General features: G+C 41.5%; 1 protein-coding gene across 7 annotated transcripts in view; it reads right to left on the bottom strand.

The window, feature by feature from the left end:
* The window catches only part of PCNX2 (pecanex 2), a 274,063-nt gene that overhangs the window by 235,069 nt on the left and 24,729 nt on the right, over positions 1-14,265 (bottom strand). For all 7 annotated transcript variants that reach the window (XR_007471226.1, XM_033408945.2, XM_049696787.1 and 4 more), the window contains 3 exons: positions 9,656-10,933; positions 2,079-2,226; positions 1,808-1,953 (listed from right to left, as the gene is read on the bottom strand). Coding sequence is in view for 6 of the 7 variants with exons in the window: in XM_033408945.2 (XP_033264836.1) it covers positions 1,808-1,953; positions 2,079-2,226; positions 9,656-10,933 (1,572 nt within the window). In the remaining variant the exon portion in view is untranslated. The remainder of the gene's footprint in view (positions 1-1,807; positions 1,954-2,078; positions 2,227-9,655; positions 10,934-14,265) is intronic.

A 14,265-nucleotide genomic window follows, 5' to 3' on the forward strand; every position in this document is an offset into this window, starting at 1 on the left:
TCCACATATAAGTGATATCACATGACTCAGTTACTTATTACTTAATTGCTTTTCATCGATTCATTTGTACCATGTCTAATCCCCTTCTGCGTATTCTTTTCAATGCATTTCTTCTGTATATTCTCTTCACGTGTAAGGATGATCTGTGTATGCTGTAACTGGGTTTTGTTTTGTTTTGTTTGTATCATGTGCAGAAGAGGCTTATTAAGGGTGTGGTTTTGATCAGTGGACCACAAGGGGCCATCCCAACCTTTGAATTTGCAGATGAGCATTGGCACAGCTGCTGACTGGTATGTCAGCCTGGTAATGAGGAAAAGCAAGAGATGGAATTAATTTGTGGAGCTAAATTAGCCTGCAAAAGTGGTTCAGGGTAGTGAGGTGTGAAAAGCAGTTCACTTTGTAAATGTAAACGGTCTCTCCCCAGAAGAGGTTTTGGGTGACAGGGAAGCATAATTAACCTTGTCTGTTATGAGCAGCTGCAATGTAGGCTGTAGTGCTGGACCTCAACTTCAAGGTTGTACCCCCAAAAGAAACATTCACAGTGACAACCAACGGCCCCTCTGGAGGCTTTGATAGAAGTGCTACTGTCGTTCTTCATAATGTAAAAGTCTCTTTGTATTTCTGCAGATGCAGAAGCACTTCAAACTATAAACCGCTGATCTATATAGAGAGGGTAATATATCATTTATTATCCAAACCAGGATCCTTGTGAGAGTAGAATAATAAGTTTACATTGATCTATAAGGGACTTAACCCAAGACCCGACCTACAAAAACTAAGACCTATATCCCTTATCTAAGGAACCTTGAATTTGCCTTTTAATGGTTCTTCCTTCCTTTCCTTCTTTCTCTTTCTTTCTTTCTTGTTCTTTCTTCCTTCTGTCCTTCCTTTCTATTACTTTTTAAAATCTTTTTTATAACAAGGTATTAAAAATATATCAGGGTCAGATTTTCAACATATATCCAATGAATATTTCTTAGGTACTGGGCATTACCTTCCCAAAGTTTACAACTGTGAGGGAGAAAATGTCACTAATCAAATTATTATAAGTCAATAAACAATTAGAAGCTGTAACAGTCTCAAAGAAGGAAAAGGATAGGGTGTTAGGAAAGCAAAAGAGCAGAAGAACCTGATTAAACCTGGGAAATCCAGGAAAGGTTTTCCTGAAGAACTTTCTTTAGAACTGAGATCCGAAGGATAAATGGCACAATGTGGGCACAGGGACACGGTTATGTGCAAAGGCCCTGAGGCAGGAGGACGCACACTCTGTTCTAAGAACATTATGTGTGAGCAAGCAGAACTAAGCCTTCCTCTTCCAGTCTAGTACAGGTATCCCCCGCTTTTTTAAGTTCACTTCACGCCACCTCATTTTTTACGAAAGACCTACCTTAGTACATGTTTTTGCTAACTGAAAGAAATCCGAAAATTTTTTCTGCTTCTAAAGGGCTAAAAGTGAAAAGAGCATTCAGCGTTTGTTTTGGAGTGAGTTATACAGCCAGCGCACACCCCAAGCAATGAGAGTAGCATCACCAAGCTCCCTCCCCAGGTACTATACCCAGTATCTCAGCATCAAGCTGCCATAGCTTTGAATTAGGACCATCTGTGTCTTATACTGATGTATTTTTTGCATCCTTAGGTAACTGCCTCTTTGCTTCATACCCTTTCAGTTTAGGAAAGATCTCGTAGGACCACTCTACTTTCAGATAGAGGGGAAACCTGTCCTCAGGCTAAGAGACCACATGGGACCTTGAGAAAGCTGCCAGCCTTCCCCCTTCTACGTCATGAGTAAAGAGCTCTAAAGACTTACCATGTTCATCGATAAAGACATGCATCGCATCCACAGACATCTCATCTTGCACAGATGTTTCAGGTCCACTGATGACTTGCAACACAGAACTATCTTGTTGGGAAGTTACCCTGTAGATTATCTGCCTCTGTCTACTGCCCTGGAAACTTAACATACATAAAAATTTCAGAAACAATGTGGAACGCCTCCTTACCCTTAAGAAAGCATTAAAAGAAGCAGCCAGTAAGTGAGGCTGCACCAGCATGAAGCTATAGACGTAAGTTATCCTTACAGGGTCGGGATCTTGGCAGGTTCAGTGAGCCCGGGGCTGGTGCTGGTGTGCTCTTGACTTTGCACGTCTGGTTTTCCTTGCTTGGCGTTGGGTCCACTGGGCTTCTCACTTTCTAGGATTTCCTCCTTTTTCTCCTGGGAATGGTTATCTGAAAAACATTGCTTTATGTGTTAACATCATATTAAATAAGAAATTAATGGGAAGATACTTGGAAACAAGTTACCAAAACTGAAGCAAGAATAGATAGAAAATCTAAATAGCTCCTATGAATTCAGAATAAATACATTTAAAATAAATTAAATACATTTTATTTAGATAAATTTTCATTTTACTAATTACGAAAGTACCTAAATATTTTTGAAAAACAGAAGTGTGTATGTGTCAGAGACATGTTATTGAGACATCTACAAATACCATCATTTTACATATGGATTCAAGGACTCCCCTGTAATACTCCAGTGACCACTGGCTTACCCAGTTGAAAATCACCCTTTTGGTTAACTTAGTCCTGAAAGGTTCATAACTCATATATGAATAGCATCGAGGAAAATAATGGCGATTTTGGAGTAAAGTCTCATTTTGCATTTTAAAACCTTATCAGTCTTTCCTTCTCACTCATTCTCAAAATCTAAATTTTCAAGCTGAAGGTAGAATTGGCCTCTTCATAAAGTAGGTGCTCATTAAGTAGAGCTGACCTTGAACCACACCTTGGCACTGTGGAGGACTCAGTGAGATACTATGCCTACGCCTTACCCTGAGAATATTTTAAGATGAATTAGAATTCCAAGATCAATAGGTATATATCAGGTTTTTGAATTTTTAGAATCCTCTTTAAATAATGGACCAGAACAAGGGTCTTAGTTTACACCATTATGCAAAGTGGAATGACCCCTGAGGGTCAGCCGTCCTTATCTAAAGACACACCCAATGGCCACTTTTAAGGTCACAATGTCCTCTGTATTCCCATGACCAAAGATACCAATAGCTATCTTCTTCTGCATAAATTTTTGCCTGAGAGAAGAACACGATTGAGTGGTTTGAACCTACAGGCTCTTTCAAGACATGGCATTCAGAAAGCCCACCAAGATCTGTCTCAAAAGGTGAAGTGGGGTCTAAATCACATCATCATGTATACAACAAAGTTTTTCATCCTTGGACTTGAAGTACTTAGAGAAACACTGCTGACTTCCAAGTGAGTCCTGAAGATAAATATTCCCAGTGCATCTGTGAAACGATCAGAATTTCTTTGGTACAAAAATGTTTGCCTTTCATTTGACAGCTTGTCAGGATAGAAGTTTTCACAGTTTTCAAGAAACACATTTGTGAGAAAGTGCTATCATAACAAACAGCTTTAGCCAGTGATCACGTCACGTAAAAACTGCAGGGAGGCATGTTTAGACAGCTCTACCTTCTGACACTACATGTATGTGGACCCATCCATTCGCTTCGCTTTTAATACCTTAGTCTCTCCTTCCCTTAAATGGGCACATTACATATGTCAACCTATGGGTTATTTTTTTCTTTTTCCCTTTAAAAATACACGTTTATAGGAATTCTCTGTTTCTAAAAATAATACACATGAATGCCATGTAATTTAAAACTAGAGAAAAGGAAAAAAAATCTTAAATTACTCTTAACCCCACCATGCTGTTACAGGAGCCAACATGAGACATACCACACCAGTATTTTTTTCTAGGCATCATTTTTTTTTTCAAAATTTAAGTCATAATCCAGATGTTGATTTAGAACTGTTCTACTTGACTTAAAGTATTGTAAATATTTAATGACATTAGACATTCTCCTACATCATCTACATCATCTAAAAATGGAAGTTATATAATATTACATTAATATAATTTACTAAACTAAATAGAACAGTTAGAAAACAAATGTTGTTTTATAGCTGTTCTATTTATCTTAAAGCATTATAAATATTTAATTACGTGAGATATTCTTCTACATTATCCAAAAATTGAAGTATATACAACATTTAAAAGTATAATTTATTAAACTAGACCCCTACTGTTATAAATTTAGGGTCTGTCAATTTTTCTATACTCCAGATAATTCTTCAATAATCATCTTCACATGCATCATGATTATTTTCTTAGAAAGTCTAGAAGAAACTGAGTATACAAATGGATAATAGCCAGACAATATATATAAATACAGAACTCTGACCTACAGTCTACAGCAACCAGCCCAGAAAACCAACCCATAACCTACAGTAACCAGCCAAAAAACCAATACACGATACAAGTCAGACTTGCAGGAACTCAGACCACTGTTTCTAGCAAATAGCTCAGAAAGCCAAATAATAACCCCTATAACAATCAGTCCCAAATGGCCAGGACTTGAATAATAACAGAGCTTCCCTAATTTTTGCCCCTGCTTCCAACCAGAGAAATCCAACCAATCAGAAGAAGCCAAATACGCTCCCCTAACCAATCGCACAGGGTGCTCTAATTACCCCACCTCCAGCTTCCCCAGGCCAACAGCCTGCAATCACACCCAAAGCCTTCCTTTCTTCCACTACAAAGCTTTCCCACTCCTCTGCCTGCCTTGGAGTCGCTGCCAAAATGCTGGTGGCTGACTCTCGCTGTAGCAAGCTCTGAATGATAGCCTTAGTTCTTCTCATTTGAGCAGTCTTTGTTTATTTCCACAAAGTAAAATAAAGCTGTATCAAAAGAAAACAAAAACATGGCTTTAAAGGCTGTTGATAAGGGTGTGGTTTTCCATAACCTCAAATTCTAGAATATCCCCAAGACCTAAAGATAATTTAAAGGCCTTTGTGGAGATGACCTGGGTTGGAAATAAGAGCACCATAGAGGGCTTCCCTGGTGGCACAGTGGTTAAGAATCCACCTGCCAACACAGGGGACATGGGTTCGAGCCCAGGCCCGGGAAGATCCCACATGCCGCGGAGCAACTAAGCCCATGCGCCACAACTACTGAGCCTGCGCTCTAGAGCCCGTGAGCCACAACTACTGAGCCCACGTGCCACAACTACTGAGCCCATGCACCTAGAGCCCATGCTCCGCAACAAGAGAAGCCACTGCAATGAGAAGCCTGCACACCAAAGCCAAGAGTAGCCCCCGCTCACCGTAACTAGAGAAAGCCCGCACGCAGCAACAAAGACCCAATGTAGCCAAAAATAAATAAATTTATTTAAAAAAAAAAAAGAGTACCATAGAGATACCTGGACAACCACATGTAAAAGAAAAAGATTAGAACATTTCTTCACACCGTATGCAAAAATAAGCTCAAAATGGATTAAAGACCTAAATGTAAGATCAAAAAACAAACTACTCCCAGAAGAAAACATAGGCAGAACACTCTTTGACATAAATCGTAGTATTATTGTTTACATCTGTTTCCTAAGGCAAAGGAAACAAAAGCAAAAACAAACAAATGGGACTAATTAAACTTAAAAGCTTTTGTACAGCAAAGGAGACCACTGTCAAAACAGACAGACAACCTAATGATCGGGAGAAAATATTTGCAAATAATATGACCAATAAGGAGTTAATATCCAAAATATATAAACAGTTCATACAAATCAATATCAAGAAAACAAATCAACCCGATTCAAAAAATGGGCAGAAGACATGAATAGACATTTTTCTAAAGAAGACATAAAGATGGCCAACAGGCACATGAAAAGATGCTCAACATTGCTAATCATCATAGAAAAGCAAATCAAAACCACAATGAGACGTTACCTCACACCTGTCAGAAGGGCTATCATCAAAAAGTCTACAGATAATACATGTTGTTGAGGATATGGAGAAAAGGGAACCCTAGTAATTGTTGGTGGGAATGTAAACTGGTACGGCCACTATGGAGAACAGTATGGAAATTCCTCAAAAACCTGAAAATAGAACCACCATATGATCCAGCAATCCCACTCCTGGGTATATATCTGAAGAAAACGAAAACACTAATTTGAAAAGGTATTCACAGCATCAGTGTCTACAACAGCCAAGATATGTAAGCCACCTAAGTGTCCATCAACAGGTGAATGGATAAAGAAGATGTGGTACAGCTATTTCCAATGGAATACTACTCAGCCATAAAAAGGAATGAACTTTTGCCATTTGCAACAAAATGGATGGACTTGTAGTCATTATGCTTAGTGAAATAAGTCAGACAGAGAAAGACAAATACTGTAGGACCTCACTTATATGTGGGATCTAAACAATAAAACTAGTGACTATAACAAAACAGAAACAGACTCACAGATATAGAGAACAAACTAGTGGTTACCAGTGGGGAGAGGGAAGGGGGGAGGGGCAAGACAGGGGTAGGGGGTTAAGAGGTACAAACCACTATGTTTAAAATAAATAAGCTACAAGGATATATTGTAAAGCACCGGGAATAGAGCCAATATTTTATAAGAACTTTAAATGAAGTACAATCTTTAAAAATTGTAAATCACTGTTAGATACCGGAAATAAGTATAATATTGTAAATCAACTATATTTCAATAAAAAAAAAATAGGAGGCAGGAGAGTAATTCCCAGGACAATAAGAAGAGCAAATGTTTGGTAATTTTAAAAAATTAAATTAAAAAAAAAAAACTCTGTCCCTGCCTGGAATAGGCATACGATCCAGTCCAACTCCTCCCTCCCTGTTGTACCTGCAAGTTCCCGACAACCAAGCCTGTTCCTTTCCATAGAAAACCTCATAGTATCTACATCTCTTTGCACACCCCCTAGGTTTCCAACTCAACCCTGTTCTGATTGAAGGTGGCTGGCTGAAAAGTTTAAGAGCAGAAACTTAAGTAGACAGACCAAATAAACCTCACATATAGCCTGAGGGGAACCTCAGAAGAGAAGTCTGAAATTGATCAAGTACAAGACTTTTCACATATTTTCTTACTTGAATCATCACAGTAAATCTGTAACGTATTATTATTCCTGCTTTACTGAAGCTACTGTGACTCAGATGGATATGGTGAGTTGTCCAAGCTCACCCCGCTGGACGGCAAAACCAAAATTTGGCCCTGGGCTGTCAAGTTCCAAACCCAGAGCTCTGTCCTCCCCACACACAGCTTCCCGGAAAGAAACACATCACCCAGATCAGCATTACCTAATACAGTAGCCAGTGGCTACTTAAATGAAGTAAAATTCAATAAAATTAAAAATTCCATTTCTCAGCTGCACAATCCCCATTTCAAGTATTTAATAGCTACACGTGGCCAGTGCCTGCTGTCCTGGACGGCAGATACGGGATAATTCCATCACTGCAGCAAGTTCTATTAGACAGTGCTGGTCAAGATGCGTGAACCTTTATATGAATTAGACGGTGAGAATCCAAATCTTGTATCAGAAAGTGTCTAGTATCTCAAAGTAACCAATGCTTTCTTGTACTGCATGTGTCTGTTATAAAGTTTAGCTGAATCTTTCCTGTTCTTGTTACTCCATATGCAAAATCTTGGATACACAGACATAGTAACACGGAGAATGCATTCACTTTACATAACTTCAATATTCAGACTTAATGAATTTTTAGGCAAGATTGGACTGACCCACAAGCAGGGCAAGCCTTTTGGCAGAGCACTAGAAAGACAAAAGAAAAAAGAGCAAGTCGCTGGGAGCTGCCTGCATACAGCCAAAGGGTCCCCCTGACTGGCCCAAAGAGCAGGGAACAGGCAGCAGCAAAGGGACAATCACAGCACAAAGATATGCTACTGCCATGTGAACCACAACTTCCTGCAAGCAATCCTACCATATAGATATGCTCTCAGAGACCTAGGCAGAAATGATGTACTCAAAAATCAAAGAAGTATGGACATTTAAAGTTAAAAGACTTTGGGACTTCCCTGGTGGCGTAGTGGTTAAGAATCCGCCTGCCAGGGCTTCCCTGGTGGCGCAGTGGTTGAGAGTCCGCCTGCCGATGCAGGGGATACGGGTTCGTGCCCCGGGTCTGGGAAGATCCCACATGCCGCGGAGCGCCTGGGCCCGTGAGCCATGGTCGCTGAGCCTGGGCGTCCAGAGCCTGTGCTCCGCAATGGGAGAGGCCACAACAGTGAGAGGCCCACGTACCGCAAAAAAAAAAAAAAAGAATCCGCCTGCCAATGCAGGGGACACGGGTTCGAGCCCTGGTCCAGGAAGATCCCACATGCCGTGGAAAAACTAAGCCTGCGCGCCACAACTAGTGAGCCCAAGTGCCACAACTACTGAAGCCCGTGCGCCTAGAGCCCGTGCTCCGCAACAAGAGAAGCCACCGCAGTGAGAAGCCCACGCACTGTAATGAAGAGTAGTCCCCGCTTGCGGCAACTAGAGAAAGCCCGCATGCAGCAACGAAGACCCAACGCAGTCAAAAATAAAATTAATTAATTAATTAAAAATAAATAAATAAAGTTAAAAGACTTTGTAAAAACTCTAGTCCATGGGACTTCCCTGGCAGTCCAGTGGTTAGGACTCAGCGCTTTCACTGCCTTGGCCCCAGGTTCAATCCCTGGTCGGGGAACTAAGATTCCACAACCCATGTGGAGTGGCCACAAAAAAAAAAAACAAAAAAAACTCTAGTCCAGTAACATCCTTTGCCTGGGAGGAAACTGAGCCCAGAGATATTAAGAGAATGAATCTTCTATTCATACAGGAAATATAGTTTATTATTTATGAGTGTTGACTCTGTAGCCAGACTGCCTGGAATCAAAGCTGAGTTGTAGACTTACTAGGCTAACTTGGGAAAGGTAGTGAAAACCAGCTGCAAAAAAGGAATGATAACAGGACCCATAACACAAGGTTACGTGAAGACTAAATGAGTGAAAGTGAGACTAACTGTATAATATATTGCTCAAACTGGGAACCCTTTTGAGAGTGAAAGGCAGCATTATTAATAATTATGTTGGCAAAACACACGTTAATGAGGGCCTTTTTGGACAAACCACCACGGATGGTCACCCGTGTTAATATCTGTAAAGTCCTTAGGATGGTGCCGGCGTGAATTAAGAGCTGTGTGTTTGTTATAATTATGTTTACAACTTGGGATAATTAGAGAATTCAGCACAGATTATATAATGGAATTCAACAGAAAAGTGGATTCCTTTCACAGAAATTTGCTTTACAATCAGCTTTCCCAGAATGAATCTATTCTATTATTTTTCATACCTTTACTTTTTAATTTATTTTTTTAAAAGTCTCATTGAATTTGTTACAATATTGCTTCTGTTTTATGTTTTGGTTTTTTTGGCCACGAGTCACGTGGGATCTTAGCTCCCCAACCAGGGATCGAACGTGCACCCCCTGCATTGGGAGGTGAAGTCTCAACCGCTGGACCGCCAGGAAAGTTCTGCATCTATTCTATTAAGGAAGAGCTACCTTCAGGGGTCTTGTCACCATGGTAAAATATAACTGCTCATTTCCTTAGAAGTAAACGTTCTTGCCTAGGGAAGCCAAATCTTCATTACTATGCCTTAAATTTCCTGGTGGAATAAGCCAGGTTTAATCCATGCTCATCACACAGCTTAGTTTTGATACACTCAGCAAATATCAGTGACGACACCAAGCACCCAACAATTACACAACAGTTATCCCGCTGTTTGCAAAATCAAATCACAGAAGCCCGCACCTCCAGGAAGCCCGCTGTCTTTGCTCTCCTCTGCCGGCTCATTCTTTTGGTTGGATACCACCACCTTGGAAGTATTAATTGATTCTAACAGGGAGACAAATTCCAGGAAGTTGGATTCATTTGGTATTTGTCCTTCCTTGGCCTCCAGGTCAGATTTGGAAGTTGGCATTGTTTGCTCTTTATCGTTAATAACTTCTGCGGAACTTTTGCTCAAGAAGACGTCTGTCCCGCTGTCTACACTGAGGACTTGGGAGTGTCTCTTTTCCTGGCTGGTTCTACAAGATGATGGGTCAAGGTTAGCCTGGACTTCCGTGCCCCCCTCAGACTCGGAGACCACATCAGGCGTGGGTGGCGGGGTTGTACAGGGGTCTCCTGGGGAAGGACTGTGGTCCTGGGTGGCATCGCCCCCGTCCCCAGATTCATAGCCAGAACATGGATTGGAAGACGCCTCCACCATCAATCTCTCCGGCGTCCTGTCACTTCCATTGCCTTCAGGACACACCATGCCTCCTCCTCCACCCTCAGACAGCTCAAGGGTGATGATGGGAATTCTCATCTGTTTCTCAGGACCAGCGGCCCCTGGGGGAACTGGCTCGGCATCACACGTGAAGCCGGTTGCCTCAGTACCAACCACCTTCAGGTGAAGAGAACTTTCCAAGTCTGTCATGGAGTTGGGGGTACTGCTCATGGTGATGACAATCTTAATGGGCTCGTGCAGACTCAGCAGGTCTCCAGGTTGAGAAGTATCTATAAGAGTGACAGCGACCTCATTATCTGAGTCATCCACCTCCTGGTTCAAGGGTGGGTCCACCTGCTGGGAAACGTGCTCCCGCCCAGGTTTGGCGATGACGGTGTTACACTGAGGGCAGCTACTGCTCAGGCTGTCCTGAGGCGACTTGCTTTGCAACTGTTCCCTGATGGAGGCAAAATTCCCAGGTTCTGGGATCGGGACGGAATTCTCACTCCCCCAAGGCTGGAAAGAAACATCTGTCTCCAGTAAGTCGTATTGAGACAAAGACAGGTAGGGCACCTTCTTCACGGCTTCTTTGTCCACCAAGCCACCCTCGGATCTGTGGCAGAAGGGGGACTGCCCCTGGCCCCCTTTTTCCTTCCCTTTATCACTGATGCAAGTTTCTGCCACGACTGGTTTCACTGGTATTGCTGACGTGGTCATGGTTTCCGGCACGTGCCCTTTAGAAGCAGGTAAGCGTTCCGTTTTCATCCCAGGTGATGTAGATGACACTGGTGCTACGGGCTGGTCATCTGACACAATGACACCTGAAATCAACAACAACAGCAACTCGATTCACATCCAGAATGGATGAATAATGTCATGGAGCAAGACCGAATAATAACAAACTAAAAATAACACCAGCAACAAATGTGATTAGATGCTTAGTCTAAAAATAGCTCCTCCGCTGTGAAATTGTTCTTGAAATCTCTATATTTAAAAAATAATTCAGGCTTGTAGCTTTCCCTCTTTTGTGGGCTTGGGAGGCAGACTAGTATGATTTAAACAACGTATTTGCAATCAGAAAGGTCCTGGCTCTGCTATTCACTAGCTACGTTATATTGGGCAAGTTACTTAATCCTTCTAAACCAAGGCAGGGAGGGTCCAAAATATTGATATATAAGGCTTGAGAGCAAAAGCAGCTTGGATTCTATGCTGAGAATAATGTGAACTCAGCAGAAGTTTTTCAATGCAGGGAAAGGAAGGGGTTCATTCTGGCCTCCAAAAGTTCTTTTCTAAGTCTTCTGAAGACAATCAAAAGACAATAAAATGGGAGGAGGAACCAAGATGGTGGAGTAGAAGGACGTGCTCTCACTCCCTCTTACGAGAGCACCAGAATCACAACTAGCTGCTGGACAATCATCGACAGGAAGACACTGGAACTCACCAAAAAAGATACCCGACATCCAAAGACAAAGGAGAAGCCACAATGAGACGGTAGGAGGGGCGAAATCACAATAAAATCAAATCCAATAACTGCTGGGTGGGTGACTCACAAACTGGCTCACAAACACTCACAAACACTTATACCAAAGAAGTCCACCCACTGGAGTGAAGGTTCTGAGCCCCACGTCAGGCTTCACAACCTGGGGGCCCGGCAACGGGAGGAGGAATTCCTAGAGAATCAGACTTTGAAGGCTAGTGGGAATTGATTGCAGGACTTCGACAGGACTGGTGGAAACAGAGACCCCATTCTTGGAGGGAACACACAAAGTAGTGTGTGCATCAGGACCCAGGGGAAGGAGCAGTGACCCCATAGGAGACTGAACCAGACCTACCTGCTAGTGCTGGAGGGTCTCCTGCAGAGGCGGGGGGTGGCTCTGTTTCACCATGGGAACAAGGACAGTGGCAGCAGAACTTCTGGGAGGTACTCCTTGGCGAGAGCCCTCCCAGAGTCTGTCATTAGCCCCACCAAAGAGCTCAGGTAGGTTCCAGTGTTGGGTTGCCTCAGGCAAAACAACCAACAGGGAGGGAACCCAGCCCCACCCATCAACAGTCAAGTGGATTAAAGTTTTACTGAGCTCTGCCCACCACAGCAACAGTCAGCTCTACCCACCACCAGAGCCTCTTAGATAGCCTCATCCACCAGAGGGCAGACAGCAGAAGCAAGAAAAACTACAGTCCTGCAGCCTGTGGAACAAAAACCACATTCACAGAAAGATAGACAAGATGAAAGGCAGAGGGCTATGTACCAGATGAAGGAACAAGATAAAACCCCAGAGAAACAACTAAATGAAGTGGAGATAGGCAACCTTCCAGAAAAAGAATTCAGAATAATGATAGTGAAGATGATCCAGGACCTTGGAAAAACAATGGAGGCAAAGATCGAGAAGATGCAAGAAATGTTTAACAAAGACCTAGAAGAATGAAAGAACAAACACCTAGAAGAATTAAAGAACAAACAAACAGAGATGAACAATACAATAACTGAAATGAAAAATACACTAGAAGGAATCAATAGCAGAATAACTGAGGCAGAAGAACGGATAAGTGACCTGGAAGACAGAATGGTGGAATTCACTGCTGCAGAACAGAATAAAGAAAAAAGAATGAAAAGAAATGAAGACAGCCTAAGAGACCTCTGGGACAACATTAAATGCAACAACATTTGCATTATAGGGGTCCCAGAAGGAGAAGAGAGAGAGAAAGGACCTGAGAAAATATTTGAAGAGATTATAGTAAAAAATTCCCTAACATGGGAAAGGAAATAGCCACCCAAGTCCAGGAAGAACAGAGAGTCCCATACAGGATAAAACCAAGGAGAAACACGCCAAGACACATATTAATCAGATTGGCAAAAATTAAAGACAAAGAAATTACTGAAAGCAGCAAGGGAAAAACGACAAATAACATACAAGGAACTCCCATAAGGTTAACAGCTGATTTCCCAGCAGAAACTCTACAAGCCAGAAGGGAGTGGCATGATATACTTAAAGTGATGAAAGGGAAGAACCTACAACCAAGATTACTCTACCCAGCAAGGATCTCATTCAGATTCGATGGTGAAATCAAAAGCTTTACAGACAAGCAAAAGCTAAGAGAATTCAGCACCACCAAACCAGCTCTACAACAAATGTTAAAGGAACTTCTGTAAGTGCGAAACACAAGAGAAGAAACAAACCTACAAAAACAAACCCAAAACAATTAAGAAAATGGTAACAGGAATATACATATCGATAATTACCTTAAACGTGAATGGATTAAATGCTCCAACCAAAAGACACATGCTTGCTGAATGGATACAAAAACAAGACCCATATAGATGCTGTCTACAAGAGATCCATTTCAGACCTAGGGACACATACAGACTGAAAGTGAGGGGATGGAAAAAGATATTCCATGCAAATGGAAATCAAAAGACAGCTGGAGTAGCTATACTCATATCAGATAAAATAGACTCTAAAATAAAGAATGTTACAAGAGACAAGGAAGGACACTACATAATGATTAAGGGATCAATCCAAGAAGAAGATATAACTATTATAAATATATATGCACCCAACATAGGAGCACCTCAATACATAAGGCAACTGCTAATAGCTATAAAGGAGGAAATCGACAGTAACACAATAATAGTGGGGGACTTTAACACCTCACTTACACCAATGGACAGATCATCCAAAATGAAAATAAATAAGGAAACAAGTTTTAAAAGACACAATAGACCAGATAGATTTAATTGATATTTGTAGGACATTCCATCCAAAAACAGCAGATTACACTTTCTTCTCAAATGCGCACGGAACATTCTCCAGGATATATCACATCTTGGGTCACAAATCAAGCCTCAGTAAATTTAAGAAAATCGAAATCATATCAAGCATCTTTTCTGACCACAACACTATGAGAGTAGAAATGAATTACAGGGAAAATAACGTAAAAAACACAAACACATGGAGGCTAAACAATATGCTACTAAATAACCAAGAGATCACTGAAGAAATCAAAGAGGAAATCAAAAAATACCTAGAGAAAAATGACAATGAAAACACGATGATCCAAACCCTATGGGATGCAACAAAAGCAGTTTTAAGAGGGAAGTTTACAGCTATACAAGCCTATCTAAAGAAACAAGAAAAATCTCAAGTAATCAATCTAA

This window comes from Orcinus orca, chromosome 14 (genome assembly GCF_937001465.1).
Source record: "Orcinus orca chromosome 14, mOrcOrc1.1, whole genome shotgun sequence".
Lineage (NCBI taxonomy): Eukaryota > Metazoa > Chordata > Mammalia > Artiodactyla > Delphinidae > Orcinus > Orcinus orca.